Source organism: Phasianus colchicus, chromosome 2 (assembly GCF_987193195.1).
Source record: "Phasianus colchicus chromosome 2, bPhaCol1.hap1.1, whole genome shotgun sequence".
Classification (NCBI taxonomy): domain Eukaryota; kingdom Metazoa; phylum Chordata; class Aves; order Galliformes; family Phasianidae; genus Phasianus; species Phasianus colchicus.
Window position 1 is genome coordinate 106,767,089 of NC_143437.1, and position 17,433 is coordinate 106,784,521.

At 41.5% G+C, this 17,433-nt stretch overlaps 1 protein-coding gene across 1 annotated transcript in view; it reads right to left on the reverse strand.

Moving 5' to 3' along the window:
* RP1L1 (RP1 like 1) overlaps positions 1 to 17,045 on the reverse strand; it is a 41,083-nt gene extending 24,038 nt beyond the window's left edge. Inside the window, exons 1-2 of the mRNA XM_090136602.1 lie at positions 16,785 to 17,045; positions 947 to 1,604 (exon numbers count right to left, since the gene is read on the reverse strand). Of these exons, the coding sequence (XP_089992728.1) occupies positions 947 to 1,585 (639 nt within the window). The 5' untranslated portion in view covers positions 1,586 to 1,604; positions 16,785 to 17,045. The remainder of the gene's footprint in view (positions 1 to 946; positions 1,605 to 16,784) is intronic.
* Between the last annotated feature and the right edge of the window lie 388 nt (positions 17,046 to 17,433).

A 17,433-nucleotide genomic window follows, 5' to 3' on the forward strand; every position in this document is an offset into this window, starting at 1 on the left:
TTAGAAGCAGCACTGATTGTTTTTTTTTCCTAATTCAAATTGGCTGTAATAGTAAATCAAGCAGTGCCAGACCCTATTCTACACCATGGGAGCCAACAGAAACATCCCAGCTGCTCTAACACTAACTTGGGCTGACCATATCCAAACTTCTTACAGTGAATGGTCACAAGCCCTAACCCTTAAGCTTTTCCCAGAAATTATCTGGGAGATGGTTATTCTGGGCCAATATCTGGGCCAAACCAGGAAGGATGCCAAGAGTTTAGCAGAATGGATGAAGTAGTGAACTGACACTTTTAAAATTTAATAATACAGTTGTAGCTGTGGGATATGGTAAACTTCATGGTAAACTTGCAAATAAATTAATGGAAGCTAGAAACAAAGAATCTAACCAATTTTGAAGGCCTGTAAAGTAGGCACTTATCTTTGGCCAGCTTCAAGCTCAATTGATTGTCAGCTTCAATTGAGTTTCAACAGCTGCGTGGGAGCTTAGCTACTTACCTCACCTATGGACACATTTAGACACTGACATTAAAGTGGCTAAGTCTGAAACAAAGCCATCTCCAGATACCTGCAGTCATTTAGACTGTTGCTTATAATTGGAAGTGCCTATTTCTATTGACAGTTGAAATCAGCTTCCTCTCCTCCATAATGAAGGTGCCTGCTCTGCAAAATACTGAGCTTCTGGACATGTCAGAAGTTGCCTCCTATTAACCCGAGTCAGCATGCAATATATGAAACTATTAGATGATTGAAGCAGATTGTTCTACATCATACCAACATAAAACTCATGGGGAAGTAACTAATGTGACAGTCACAAGTCCAAAGGGCTAAGATAGTGTGGGTAAATAATTGGCATCATAGGATATAGGATTTGCATCATATGGAATGATATGAAAACACCTCATAAATTAACAGCATCAGAGCACGAGGTACCAGAGACACTTGCCTTCTTCCCATCAACAGTAAAGAGCTTTTTCACTGGAAATTGCAGGATCTCTGAAATCTCATCCAGGAGTGTTTTGAAACTCCTGGCGTTTCTGCGGTTCAAGATAATTGAGCGCCGAAAACTAGTTTCTCCATTCTTAACAAGAGTGATTTTCTTGGGTATTCTGGGGCCGTGCTGAGTGAAAGATGTGGAATAGTCATCCAGTCTGCCCTCCTGGGCTGCTCTTCTCAAGGTACTGGAGGGACGACCATTTCGTGGAGGACCTGGCCTATGCCCAGCAGAAGTAATGTTAATAGGCTTGACGTATTTCTTGTCGGAACAAAGGTAGCATCCTCCATCCTCCAGCTGGTCCAGCTCACTAATGCAGTGTATTCCTCGTGGGGTGGTGATGGTCCGTACTCCAAATGGCAGCGGGACTCTATGAGAAAGGTCATCCATGAGCGCATTGAAGCTCTTGAAACTTCGCTGGTTGATGGCCATCTTCACTCCCCCAAACTGAGGATCCCCACTCTTGAAGAAGGTTATTTTCTTGGCTGGGGGTACCTGGGTGACAGTGCTTGTCCGACCCACGGAGGGAAGGGGCTGATCATAATTGTAGGAGCTGGTGGTGGACAGGTAGTCAGCAGGCACCTGAGTCATTCCTCTTGCTTAAAGGTAACTACAAAAAAAAAAGCAAAAATAGATTAGTTTGTTTGAGTCATGCAGAATCGCAGCCCAACATGCATGGGATTGAAGTTCATTTTCCCTCACAACTGTTTTACCATCTGAGGTTCAGATTCTGACACGTGGAGTTGTGTCTCAGGTAGATGTGAGGAAATAAAGCAGCAAGAGTAGCCACAACACTGCTCTTCACACTTAAACTATCCTTGTCCTGCAGATGCCAGTGAGAACTCAGTCGGTGTCAGTAGCCCTCAAGACACAAAACCACAAGTCAGACCCCAGGCAAAACCCACAGAAACAGATATTTGTATTCTGTTGTCCTTCTGAGCTTTGTGTCTTCCTTGCTGATATCTTTGAGGTTTTTTTTTCTGAAACGGTCAGAACTGGTGATTACTGTGGTTTTCTTTTCACAAACAGAACTGAAATTCTCATGTAACCCATCAAGCCTATGAACTGGCACCAAACAACCAAAAAAAATACTGAATTTGGTCACGGAATCCTAGAGTATCCCAAGTTGGATGAGACCCACAAGGATCCTTAGGTCCAACTCCTGGTTCACGTAGCGAGTGCACAGTGTAGCAGACACCGTTTCTGATTGTACCAAGAGTAGCCTGGGTTCAGAATAATTCCACATGGCCATGCCACAGTGTGCTAAGACAAGATCTAGATGAAAATTGAGGCCAGTTATACAAACAAAAACAGCATGGCATATCTCAAGACCTCAAAAAGAACAACAAATTTGGTTCTGCTGAAAAAAGAGAAAACTTGAATTTAGCCAAATAGGGACAGATAGGAGGATAATATCTGTCCAGTTTGTATGGTAGCTCCTGGTGCCCTTCACTTTTAAAGCTAAGTTCATTTCAGTGTGAGAGTCTGAAGGCTTTGGAACCTGTTTTTAAACTATTTGCTGTGATGGAGACAAGCTGAGAAGAGACTGGACTTTACTCTTTCTTGTTTCTCCCTGTCAAAACATTGGTTATAATGAATACGATGAATGACAATTTATGAACATACAGAGCAATTCCAAGGAGTAATTTAATCACCCAGATTTAAGTAAAAAATCTCACAGTATCATTTTTGGTAGTGGTTTCTGGCTGCACCTGAGCCCTGTTAACTTTACAGATTACATTCTTAGTTGATAGCATTTTCTATGGCTACTTCAAAAAAAATCTCATGAGAAATAATTTTTTTAGTGTTCAAAAATGAGTTAGAAAGTAATTAATACATTTTTAATGATACACTTCCTTTATTGTTTTTTTTTCCACGCTACTTTCAGCATTTGAATAAAGTTGTAGTTTCAAGAAAATAGGCGTCCTACTAACAAAGTATTCATCAGAGAACCAGTTCTGTGAAAACTTTAAATAATGGGAATTCCGTCAGTGATTTTCAGAGGTGCAGTATTCAACAACCTGCAAACACTAATTTTCACTACGTTTTGGAGTGAAACCATTACTTTCTAACTGTGCTATGCTCAAGTGAAACACTTGTGCACTTTTTGCACTACAGCAAATTCATGTCTGCAGTAATTGAAAATTTAACCTGGGGAGGTGAGAAAAGACATTAGGCATGATTTGAAGGATTATCATTTGGACAGTTCTTTTCCTTTTGATGTCTTTGCATACTGAAAAATTTCGGTGTGATTTATTCTTTCTATTGACATATTTCACCAAGCAATTATCGAGTTCTTTATTTTCCAGTTAAAGGTCAGTGCATCACCATATCTTGCAGACAATAAATATCTCTTTTCTCTGTTTTTCAACAGTTTTCAGAAAGTTGACCCTAATTTTTTCCCCTGTGAGACCGACATCAGAGCTTCCAGACACCCGCAGTGTAATTTCCAAACAAACTCATTATCCAGACAAATTGTGGTCTCTAGACCAACAGTAACCCGCAATACTCTGGCTGCATTCCTAGACATGTAACAGTCATTTATTCTACTATCTCCAACTGCTGGACCATGTTGAAAGAACTATAAACAAATAAAATATGGGAGAAATAAATTAAAGAGTTTTCAAACGGCGATTTTATTGGGGGATATTTTCACAGGGCTGTTTTGGGATCACCTGTGTGAAGCAATACTGTCCCATGTATTTGGGGTGATATAGTTGGTTACCCACCCAAACATTAAAGGTCTGTCAGGCAGTATCTTATGAAGCAGCATGCAATATGAAGAAAGAGAATTCCATAAAAACATCACATGAAATATAATCAGTTGCCACAGGGAGAAGTGTTTTATTCTCAGTTTCTCACAGAATTGGAAGGGCATTCTACTGAATATCTGGCAAAACATCAAAAATGGTCATCTTGCCAAAATACGTATATATATATACGTAACAGAGAAGTCTCAGTACATACTTACATCAAAATACTTCATGTTGCTTGCTCAAGATGACTTTTTCCTCACTGAATATCCAGGATTTTTAAAATAATAAAATTAAAAGACAAAAGCCAACAAAACCATCCAACCACCTCCAGGACTGAATGCACCAGACAACGCAGGGAAAAGTGTTACCAGGCTATGTGCTGTCAATCAAACTGTCCTCAAAATGACTGACCACAGCTTGGAGGGTTAATCAGGACTGCAGCACTAAAGATAGAAAGAAAAGCTACCTAATCTACTGGAGAAGGCTCTCAAATCCACTGGGGTTTAGGCATAGTTTGCCCAATCCTTTTCTTGCTTGTGTCCATGTCACTGGAGTGCAAATCTGACTCAGTGACACTCCTCTCAATCATGCCAGTATAAATGAGGATGCAGTCAAAACCAAAGAGGCAATACCTTCCTCTTGCATAAAGGACTAGAGGACAACTTTACTGAGCCACCACAATGACCACCTCACCAACCCACCCACTCATCAGCCATGATTTGGAATCAGATTAATCCAATTCTGATAAATCCAGGAAAATCAGTAGAGTCACAGTAAAGCTGAACATTGTTCTTAAGAAATTCTTATATCTTAATTACTTCTGAGCTGATAGATGGCAGAAATTTGAAGAAAGTTTCAGTGCAATACTGTCTTAATGGGAAAATCCAGTGGATCCTAGCCCAGTTGTTTTCAAGTTCAGTGCAGATGTCAAACTCATGTTCTCACATTAATGTTGAGCAGCTGGATCACTGAGATTTGGGCATAAGCTAGAGACAGATAAGTAACCCGTGAATGACAAATGTCAAAAAGTGACGTTCTCTTTTCTAATTCACATGCAAGAAGAGAAAGTCTCTTGTACTTCCTCTTTGCTAAGAAAACATAAACAAAGTCATTTAATCAGTTGGATTCAAAGACATAGTAAGTGGAAAACCTTACTTTTGTATGAACTGGAATTCTTGTTTTATTCCTTATTAATGTAGCCATTGCCTCTCTTCACTGATGCCCCTTATAGCACCAAACATCCTCTGCAGAAGGCAATTACTTTCAGAGAGAACAGAATTATAAAGCACTCTTGTTGTAAGTGCAGGGTTTTGAGGGTCCTGCAAGAATATGTTCAGCAAGTTTTACATCTCAGATCCTTAACGTGAGTTTCTCAAATGTGAAGCTACTTCTTCACACTATGACACTATGCAGTCCCCCTCCTGCAGCACTGCTGTTCTACCTGTGAACATCACACCTTTCATGTAGAGACCATTGCTGTGGGGTGCATTGTCATCTCTCTGTTGGCCTGTATTTTCTGCAAGATTTCAAAAGCTCTACAGGAAAATCTGTAGGAATCCATCCTTGAGAAAGACTGAACACCTTCTGGAGACCATTCCAACTTCTCAGGACCTTGCCAGGTCCAGAGTCACTTCAATTTTTCTATTTCCAACCATAGATTAAATAATATCACAAAAACACTAAACCATAGCAAGCAGACAGACGAGCCATGCACTTCTAAACCCTATCAAATCTCTGCTCGACTTCAACTGACCTCCTATCCTTCCTTCCTCCATTTGAGATATAAGAAAACCTTTATTTAACCATTCAGACCTCAATATTTTAAGTTATTTAGAATCTACCTCATCAAAAAGCAGAGTTCCAATAGTTAATCTCACTTTACAGCTAAACGTCTGTGCCTTCTGTCTAACCTGAATGTGTCCACTGGGTTTTTTGTTTCTTTTTTTCTTAATGCTGATAAATTAATGTTCAACATTTTACTGGAAGTTTCTCTTTCCACTCAAGTAATTTTAGCTGCCATTTTTAAAAAGTCATTTATTCAGACTGAAGAACAATTTGTAGGTCACTGAGAACATTTGAAATGGGGCTGGCTGAAAAATCTAGATATGTATTCTTAGGAAATCATAAATGAGATTATTGCATTTGAATATTTTCTCAGAAAAGGTGGATTTCTGATACAAAAAAAAAAAATAATAGGTGAGTTATCATCTTGTAAGATCTAACCATATTTCTCTAGAAATGTTCACTTCAATTTGCTCTCATAGAATGGCTTAGAGAATGGCTTGGGTTAGAAAGGACATCAAGGATCATCAAGCTCCAACACCCATCTATGAGAAAGGAAAAAATATTTTTTTAATGGCAAAATGATCTTATCAACAATGAATATTCATGAACAGACCAAGTGGAAGCATTGTGTGGAAGAAGACAAAAGTGATAATAAAATGATTCTCTGCAAATAAAGCAGTTGCTTAAAATTACTTGAAAAGGATTGTCAAATCTTGCGTTGGACTTGAAATATATATTTGCTTGGAAAAGAGGTTTCTGATTGCTGACATTGTCATTCTGTGCTCTGACTGAATGAGTTTAAAACACACTGACCATCACCCAGGTCCTCAGCAATTTTACCTGTGACACTCAGCTACTGGGAGCAGCCCACATGTTGGAGAGTAGGGCTGCCATTTGGAAGGACCTTAAAAGGCTAGAGAAATTAGCTGACATGACTCTCAGAAAATACCCAGCATGTATCAGGGATGGAAAACCCCTCAGGCTGGTGGGTAGTAACCTTGCAGGAGTGGTTATGAAGGTCCTCTTGGACCAGAAGCTGAACAGGTGTCAGCAGCGAGCCCTTCTGGCAAAAGATGACTTCCAGATACTGCACTGTATTAGTAAGGATCTCATATGTAGACCAAGAGAAATCGTAATTCCCTTCTGTTCTGAGAGCACATCTGGATACTGTGTCCAAGTTTGTGCTCCATAGCACAAGAAAGACACTGGCATACTGGAGTGAGTTCAGCAAAAGCCACCATGAGAATAGGATGTAACAGACGTACATGATGTGTCAATGGAGGGCAGATCCCTAGAAGTGTATGATCTGGGGAAGAGCCCATTGTCTCTAACTACCTAGAACATGGTTATAGTCAGACTCTTCCCAGATGTGCCTAATGAAGTAGTAGGGTGAAGTGGATAGAAGTAGCAACAAGGAAATACATACCATTTAGATAGTACAAAAATTTGCCTTTTTTTTTTTTTTTATGAAAGAATGCATTACTTCTTATTTACTCATATCCACTTCAGTTTGAAACAATTTGGTCTTTAAAGTGCAGCAGTACAAATTTTATTTCCAGGTACAAGCTTCCATGCAGATTACATTGTTCTTAACCTAGGTAATCAAGAAGACCAGCTTTTTGGAGGATAAGAATTAGTCTCAGGGATCAGATTCACCTACAGTAAATCTCCCTCTTGTTCTGGATACATTATCTAATGAGTTTCTCAGCAATAAATCAGGAGCGTGAAGAAAGAAAACCTTCTCAACTTATTATTTTCAATTCTCCTTACACTTAGAAATATTAATTCTGTAGAGAATATCTCTGGAGTAGTCTTTGACTTAAGACATTATCTTAAACTATGAACTTGTGTCCTTTCTGCATGGAATAAAATCTGTTTGAGAGGCATTATGATTGTGCCAGAAGTTACCTTCACCACTGCAACTAACAGGTGAATTTGTGAAGCTGAAGACAAAGACTCATCATGTTTGCATTTCAGAGTAAAGGGTTTGGGTCAGAGATCTGGTGCCAGGTCTGGATAGACCTTACCAAGGCTGGTTCCCCAGCAATTTAGGAGGGCTTGGTTCAAAGTCCTGAGTTATGGGATTTGTTTTCTGCTTGGGAGGGGAAGCAAACGAGTGCAATATAATAAAACAAGATGATAGACTGCTCTTTGAGAGCAGAAAGAGAGAGGGGCATTTTGGTGCGCCATTCATTATCCTTTTCCCTACACATCCTGTTGTCTGCAATCATTTCCCCAAGCTCCTCAATCCAACTGTACAATAACAGCTCCTATGGGATGCCGATAATCACAGCCCAATGTGAACAAAACTACAGCATTCCACTGAAAGAGGCAGAGAACCCTTGCACAGAGAACTGGTATTTCCAGCGCAAAAGAGTTTTCTGTTGTAGACATCTGGGTACTGAGAGAGAACGTGTAAAGACCTTTACTCACATATCTGGCAATACTGGGGAAAATAACTTTGCATTTCCCTTTGAAGGAAGGCTTCATGTTGCACATCCAAGATTATAGAATCATGGAATCACCAAGGTTGGAAAAGACCTACAAGATCATCCAGTCCAACCATCCATCGATCACCAATAGTTCTCACTACACCATGTCACCCAACACAACATCTAAATGTTCCTTCAACACCTCCAGGGTCGGTGACTCCACCACCTCCCTGGGCAGCCCATTCCAGCATCTGCCCACCCTTTCTGATTATCTTTATGCCAGGAAACTGATAAACAGATGCACTACGTATCCAATCAGATGGAGGTGACAGCATGGCAGGAGCTGAGCAGCTTAGAAAATGCAGAAACCTAGAACTGGCACAACTGACTACATGAAAGGAACAAGAGCACATGAACAGATGCTTATGTAAAACCACACACACTTGTATCCTGCTATTTCCATCATCCATAAGGCTTATTCCCAGTTCCATATTTCTCAATCAGTTTCCAAAACAATACTTACATTACTTGAGATTATTAGTACCCTGATATGTGACATTTACATTTTTTTTTTTCCAGCATGGATCTTGTTTTTCTGATTGCTTCTAGTTTTTCTCTTTAGACCCTTTCTCTTTCATTTCTGATACCACGGTTCCTCATATTATTATCAATTACGATTTTTTTAAATATGTTTTTTGCACTCTTACACAACTATTTCAAAATGTATTTAACAAATCAAATCACTCTACATTTTAACATGTATACTCTTCATAGATACACTTCTTCCAATATGTTTATTACTGAATCCATGGACAGCTTTTACTCATCCAAAAATGAAACTTCTAAAATCCTTAGAAATAATTTTTTTCCAAGCCAAATTAGACACTATAAAAAAATTGATAAGCAGTAGAAGCAGTCAATTTTTTTTTTTTTGCATCGCGTATTTACTTGGCCTTTCATCTCTATTTCTTGTGCCATGCAGCTGTGTAGTTATTTCTGCCTTAACATTTGTCCCATTATAGTAGAATCTCTCACCTGAAATGACTTTCTTCTTTTGGCTTTGGTTAGTAAGGCAAAAACAAAAAAACAACCAACCAACAACAACAAAAAACCCACAGATATTGTCCAAATCCTTTCTCCTTTATTCACCGCAGTTGGTATCAGTTGTCCTTGGGGAGCAATGCAGTTGGTTTCTCAATTCATTCTCTAACTTCCAATCTGCCATCATGATCAGGCCAGCTGATCCGTGTGCTTTCCAATTTTTTCAAAGATTCCTCCACTTGTTCTTTGTCAACGGGGTTTTTCAGTATAGGGACTTCCTTTCTAACTGAGAATCCCATCCAAATAATTTTCCATTGTGTTTTTTCTGTTGCTGTTTAGGAGAGAGAGTTGGGTTTTTTAAATGTTATTTTATTTTAAAGGAGTTCAGTAACTCAGACGGTTTTGAGTCGCTGTCCTTCTTTTGCATTTATTCATGGATTTGCTTGATCTGCTATCTCTGCCTTAACCCCAAGATTTACATCCTTCCAGTTTTCCTTATTCTTGATTTTAATTCAAGTCAGGCTGTTAATAAAGGATAGCATTGCTAATAATGGCACCCTTGCCAAAGTCTAAATTTGGGGGTTTCTCTTTTTCTTGTCTGCACTTTTAAAACAATAAACTATTCTTTCTTTTCCTCACATACTGAACCCAAGTGCCAGATTCTCAGATCAGATAAGCCAGCAGGACTCTGTGGAGCTCCTGTGATCTCCTGAGATTAGCACTTGCTGAACATCTGCTCCTTTTGGGCATTGTGCAGGAGCAGAAGGGACAATGCCTTCTCTCCACCACCAGCTGCCGTGCAGTGATGGGCATTTCCTCCATTCAAGCTCTTTTCCAAATGTGCTGGGGCCATTCTGAAGGAACAAAGCAGGGGCTAGGATCAGCCAAGGCAGTGGGTAGGGGCAGCTCCCACCAACCCAGTCTGCCCAGGGCCCATCCATCCTGGCCTTGAACACCTTGGATGGGACACCCACAGCTTCTCTGGGCTCCCCACGTTCAGCAACATGAAGAAAAAAAAAAAGGTCAAAGTGATGAACTCAGGTGGTGGAAATAAAGAGGTTTTATCAGGTGGATGTCATCCTTTGTGTCCTGACGCTCAAGAGAATATTGGAAATGTTTAAATAGAAGGGAAGGGGAACAACTGTCTTTGGCTGACCCCTGAAAGAGGATTTTTTGGAGTTTTTTTGGGAAAAAAAAAAATGGTAAAGAATTATCAAAAGTGAGTATATGAAATGTTGAGCAGAAAAAAATGAAAAAATATTAGTATTTTCACATTTGCTAATCTTTCAAAACGGATTCAATATTTTTGAATGATGAGGAGGGAAAAAAACCCATAAAATTTAACTTCGCCTGACTTTTCATTTAGTGTTTTAAGGCAGCTGGAAGAATGTCTACCAAAAAAATAAAAAAATAAAAAATAAAAATTCATTGAAATGATCAAAACTTCATGGACAGAAAGGTTCAGGTTAAATCCTAACCAGAGAAATCTCCAGGAGGGAAATACTTTAAGAATTCCATGTTGAACTTGGTCTTAAAGAACAACCCAAAAGGTCCATCTCCCCTTTAGTCTGAGCCGTCCTTGGCATCCAGCTTTGCTCCACAGCAATGGAAATCACCTTCAATATCCTCCACCTCCGCCATCTCTGAATGCTCTTCTTCCCCATCCTCACCCTCTTCCTCGTGACACTGTGCTCCCTGTGATGCCACCATGCCTTGTAACATCGTTCTTCCCATCCACAGCACTAGGTGCAGCTCTCCGCTGCGGGGCCTCTCCTCCCCTCCCTCCGAGCTCTTTCCCAGCCATGGGGCTGCCAACACTTTTATCACAGTTGAAAGAACACCTCCTTATCTTTTACCACAAACTCTTCCCTCCGCCAGCCCTCCTCGCTGTGCATAACCCACACTTGTATGACACGCCAGCTCGCAGTCTCCGTGTTGTATTCGACACCTACATCTCCTTCACACCAAACCCTCACACCTGGACGGTGGCCAAATACTACAGATTATTGGTTGTAATCTCCCCAAAATCTCCCGCTGCCCCTTCTTGCTACAACACCTACCTGTTTCTACGTTAGCTTATCTCAACTTTCATAAACTTTACCACTTTTCAAAACAGTAGAGAATCATAGAATCATTAAGCTTGGAAAAGACCTCTAAGATCATCTAGTGCATTACCCCAGGGGTATTCAAAATCCTTCCAGAAAGATTCCTTTCTTTTACAATAAGGGTGGTGAGGCACTGGCACAGGTTGCCCAGTGATGTGGTGGGTGCCCCATCCCTGCAGACAGCCAAGGTCAGGCTGGATGGGCTCTGAGCACTGATGGAGCTGTGGGTGTCCCTGTTCAGTGCAGGGATTGGGACAGAGGACCTTTAAGTGTCCCTTCCAACTCAAATCATTCTATTATTCTGCACTCTGGTGGTTTCCCTCTGGTTTACCAAATTTTTGCATTCACCCCTGCCACCACTGCAGCTCTGAACATTTTCACTTTCTCCATCCTTGCCTCTGCCTCTCCTGAAAATTGCTAGGGTTGGCCAATTCAGCTCACATCTCTCAAACCGCAGAGCAGGAAGCACTTAGATATTGCAGCTATTGGCATCTTGTGAAAGCGTAGGGAGAAATGTACTTCTCTTGCTGCAATTCACCTCTCTTCTGGGGCCTCATCCCCATCCTCAGATCTCCTAAAACTTGTAGGAGTAAATGCAAAGCTTATACAACACCACAATCATCACTCAGCTCCTTATCACCACCATTTTCCAGCTTACAGCTGATGCTGACCTGGATTCATGTGTGAACACTGTCCCATTTGTCCTGTCTCTCACTCAAAGGCAGATGTGATAAGAAATAGATTATTTATTAAGAAGCTTTGCACGCCTTTGAGGAAGCTTAAAGAAATAGCGTGCTGAAGTGAGTGAACGAACCCCAAACAAAAAGGGAATACTCTGGAAAAGTACTGCAAGATATACCTAGGACTCTGCATGCTATCTTTTTCATGGATTGGCCAATTGCCATGTTTGCTTCACTTGAACTTTAATGGCAAGAGCATCTGCCAGATATGCTTGTGGGCATGCTGAGGTACTCATGGAGGCAAGTCAGAACCACGTCCCTGCCAGGCCTCATGACCATATCCCAGGGCACGAGAGTGGTGCAGCCAAGAGACAGGGACATCAGGTGATGCAGATAACTAAGCCCAGACAGCAAATGCACAAAGAATGCAGAAAAACCAAGCTACAGAGCTAAAGAAATCAGTGAGCAGTTTGTGTAGGATGATTCTAAATGAACCATGATGCAACAGTGACTGTCCCCTCAAGTAGAAAAGAAATCCTACCAAACTAATTTATTGAACCAACCGTAGGGACTATCCCATTACTTCAAGGTGTACTTCTAACATCAAAGGTTTCAGTAAGTGCAAGTCTCTTTTCCTAGTAATTCTAGATTTAGAATATTCTAAGTGTTTAGATCTGAACTGGGCTTGTTCCATTTGAAGAGAAGGCTGTGGGAAGACCCTCACTGTGACCTTCCATTAGTTGAAGGGAATTTATAAACAGGAGGGAAATCAACCTTCTACATGGGTAGATAGTGATAGGACAAGGAAGAATGCTTTAAAACTAAAGGGAGGGAGATTTAGATTAGATGTCAGGGAGAAGTTTTTCAATGAGAAGGTGGTGAGGTGCTGGAACATGTTGCCCAGAGAGGCTGTGGATGCCCCATCCCTCCAAGCGTTCAAAGGGTTGGATGGGGCCCTGAATGGGTAATCTGATCTAGTCTTGATTTGGCAGTTGGCAATTCTGCCTGTGGCCAGGGGTTGGAACCTGATGATCCTTGAAGCCCTTTCCAATTCCAAGCCATTCCATGATTCTATAAAATTTATTTTTATTACTTGACAAGGCCTTTTTTCACCTGGCTCAAGGTCATGCTCTGTTCATCTGTCACTCCCAGTGCAACCGAGCTAGACTAACCAGCACTTGAATGCAGAATCCCGTTCCCCTCTCACCACTTTGTGAATGCACCAGGATAGCAAAGTCTAAAAACACATTTAAGGAGCAGAATTGGCACAATACAGCTTTTAGACGTGCACTGGATTGAGCAAGAAGGCAGAATTTCTACAGGTTTACTGCTTCTTAAGATTCCAGCAGTGCTCTGAAGCCACCGCTGAGGTGACTGATGGTAAATACACGTGTTAGGACATCGACACTGCCAGTCAGCACTGGCCCAGGCTTGCTGTCAGGAATGGGCTTCCCCACCTCCATGCTGCAATCAGGCACGCGTACACAATGAGGTCACTGCGGCTCAGTGGATGCTGCGGAGGCAGCCAGGTTCTGCTTGCTGGGACAAGGTCAAGGTGGCCCTGCACATGCCATGAGAAGGCCATCAGCAGATATTACCTAATCTTGGCACCTTCCAAGTGGTTTGTGAATGCTGAGACACAGCTGAAGCGCAACATGTGGCACAGAATGTGGGTATGAAGCAGGAAGTTCAGGGAACCTACAAGCAATTGGGGTCTCTATTTGTCTCATGTTTATATAGGCTCATCTGCGAGCAATAGTTACAGTTCCTAGAGCAACAGTCAGAAAAGGCAGAGAAAAGGTGGAGTTGAACTCAATGGTCCTTGTGGGTCCCCTCCCAGTTAAGGCTATTCTATGATTCTAAGCTAGAAGAGAAACTGAATCCAATATCACGTATTAGACTGCTGGAACATCACTAGCAAATATCTTTTCCAAAAGAGTGATGATGTTGTGGCACAGGCTGCCCAGGGAAGTGGTGGGTCACCATCCCTGGAGGTGTTTGATGTGCAAGGGGGTTAGAGCTTGATGATCCTTGAGGTCCCTTCCAACCCAAGCCGTTCTTTGATTCTATGGAGACTGAGGGACATGGTCAGCAGGCATGGTGGGGATAAGGATTTTAGTTGTCTTTTCCAGCCTTAATGATTCTTAACACAATTTTTGCCTTTTTGGTCCTAGCATGGTGACTTACACTGCCTTACTAAATAAAGCGAGAAGAGATAGGGCAAATTTCCTAAAAAAATTGCATTTTGTCCCTGTGAACTGCTCTGATAGCAGCATGGGGGAATTTGCAGAGCCACTTCAGTAGCCCACCTCACCCGTTAAGCCTTTAAGCCTGTATGGGGCTCCACTCACAAAATAGGCCACCAATATCAGCAGATACACCTTGGAAAGTAAGGCAACAAACTTAACTTCCACACCCTGAAGGAGGAGGAAGAAGGCTGAGGATAACATCAGACAGCCTGCAGGATACTGACAATTTGGAGAGGTTTTGGAGAAAGGCAGCAAAATGATTAAGGGGTTGGTTAGAGGGGGGGGAAGGGAAGAAGGGGGAGAAAAAAAAAAAAAGATTGAAAGCACTAAATACACATTGCTTGGCCAACTAACGCCCAAGGGAAAATAGAAGAGCTGGCAGGCAGGAGGGAGCTGAGAGCCAAGGAAGAAGTAGGATCTCCATTGTTAGGAGCTCTCAGCATTTGTAGGCGAACAATGAGGAATGAGTGTGCTGCAAGCTAGGAGATAAGTTAGGGGAAGCTGACAACTGTAAGCACTACACAAATAGATGAAATCAAGACCCTTCTCAACCTATGTTCTGGCACAGGCTACACTGGGGTCTTGATTTTCTCCTGTGCTTATAATTCTCTGTGTGGTTGAAGTGTTAAGGCACTGATTCTTCCCAGGCATGCAGAGGAATTGCCCATCGTAGAGCAAGAAAGTATAAATAGATGTAATGGGATGGAATGTAAAAAGGGGGAACTGAGGTCACTTAGGTTGGAATAATCCAGAAATGAAGAAGGCCCTTCTCACAGGTTATTTAAGATTAGAGTGTGGGAATTTATTTATTTCTATACAGGAAAATAGACATTAAAGAAAAGAATTGTAATGTAAAGGGCAGAGAGGGGAGGATCCATCGTCTCTCTCCAAAGTATTTTATTTATATTTTATATAATCATATATTGCATGCAATATATTTGCAATACAAAAAACACTGTATAAGCCACGGAAGTCATATTTTACACTTAAGTGTGCAGTTTTCCCCTTCTTTATATGTAATGGGATCAAATTAATAACAACATTAATTGGTAGCAATAAGCCTCACCTACTTTGCCAAATGATTCGGGTTTCTCCAAGGCACAGTAAGAACACAGTCATGATTACAAGGAAATAAATGAAAGAAATGAGAAGAATCTTATTAAAGCTCCAAAAGAGAGCCAAGGGATATCCAGTGAAGAAGGAAAGAAAAAAGATAAGTGGAAAAAAAAATGCAGCAGGAGATGGAAAGATTATCCCATGCCTTCAGCTGCACTAAGAAGCAATTTAGGGAGCAGAAGATGTCCAGTGTTAAATACTAATCAGTTGCCATCACAACCAATAATTCCCTGTGATTACAGGTGGACTGAGAACCTACTTTAGTCTTAGGTGTTCAAAAGCAAATACAAGTATCAATTCCAACCCTGCAGAAAAAGTCACAGAGATGCAGAAATCCCGAAATCAAGAGCATGTCCACCAGAAAATATTCTTCCAAAGTAGACAAATGAAACCAAACGGGTTTTGAGCAAAAGGCAAGTGAATGTTGTAAGATCTTCTAATCGAAGGCTCAATTATCTGCTAAAATACAGACCTGTGGCAAACCTTTATCAGCACCCTTCCACTTATCTGTGCTAATTTAGCCCTTAAAGATGCAACATCTTGACATCACGACTTCTGTAACATGACATATAAGGACTGTAAAAAATGAAAGACCGAAAACTATGGGATGAAATTCAGTGCCCTGCACTATTCAAGGGGTCAAATGCTGTGCTGAAATGATCCTTATGTTATCATCTCTCTGGTCTCCATTCAGCTTCAAAAGTGAATTCATTTCTTAATGCTACCTCACTCTTGAACAGCCAAGGGTTAATGACTTGAAGCCTTTATTAGCCAAAAACAGTAGGCTTCCCTTTTGGCTTGGAGTTAGGCTGGGAGATTGCCAACAAAAGGGTTAATATAAAAAATAAAAAAATAAGGTCCTGTGGGCTACTCAGATCTTACAGAAGACAATTAGAGCAGAAATTCTGGTTGAGCCCCCAGCTGGGACTGTGGTAAAAGCCACCATCTCTGCTCGCAGGGGCCATGTTGGAGCAGGCCTGTGCACGGCCTGGCTCCCTGCCTTTGCAGCGCTGCTCGAAATGGACAGGAGTCCCTGCTCTGCATGCAGGAGCTCTGATCTTCTTAAGGCTTGATCCACTCCTAATCTCCTGCTGTCCCTGAATATCAAGGGAGATTTCAGGTGGCAAGAAGGAGTTATATCAGGAAAGCTAGCATCCAGTTCAAAAAGAGAGACTCGTTTTCTTAGGAAATAGCCCACTAAGGAGTGGACTCAGAACCCAGGGCAAAGGCTCCCAGAAAAACAAAACCCCAGCCTTTGGGAATCTGCTATTGCTTTGCATTGCTCCACAAAACAAAGCACAGCCACCAGCTCTTGCTTGATCTCAGCAAGCTTCTGCCATAAGCACAGCTCTTATTCATCACAGGCAACTCATGTTGGGAACAATCTTAACAACCTTAATGATTCAATGATTCAGCTAATTTTTTAACAGGAACATCAACTTATTTCCTAGTAAGAAACAAAGGATATGAGAGAAGACAACATACTGGAAAAGTGTTATTAATACTAACACCAAAGCTCCTATTTCTTGCCATTTTTCACTAGTCCAGCGCTTCCCTTGTTGGCTTGCTTTTCCCTATATCAACTCACACACGCACAGAACACAAAGAGAGGCAGGTTCAACTTACCACAGCAAAGGTAATCCAGGTACATAGCTTTGCTCAGGTCAGTAATCCATCCCAAGTTGGGCCTCACGTGAGTGCTCACAGAGGAAATAAAAAGCCAGAGAGAAACCTTTCCTCCTCACGTTGCTTGTCCCTATAAATGCAGGATGGAGCACTTCTGCTCACCTACTGCCTACGTGGGGGGACAGACCCCCATCTCCCTTCCTAAGGCTTTACATTGCTCCCCTTCTCACAGCTTTCCCCACAGCTGCATGCTCAACCACTTCTCCTGATAAAGAAATAAATGGGCTGTTCTGCCCAGGGTAGCCACTGGGAACGGGATTAAGACTAGCAGAAAGGAGCTTACAGCTGGGCACCATCTGCAGTGACGATAATTAACTAATGAGGTTTAAAGATGTTTTTTTTTTTCCTTATTCCTTGCACAGACTTGTTGATTGAGGAATTCGCCCTGTTCTGTGACAAGCATGACTGAATACCTTCTTCTTTTTACACATGTATTCAAGTCATGAGCCTGAATGCAGGGGAAGATTGATGGCCTCAAGTTGCAACAAGGGAGATTCAAGTTGGATGTTAGGGAAAATTTCTTCTCAGAAAGAGCAGCCAGGTACTGGAAGGGACTGCCCAGGGAGGTGGTGGAGTCATTGTCCCTGGA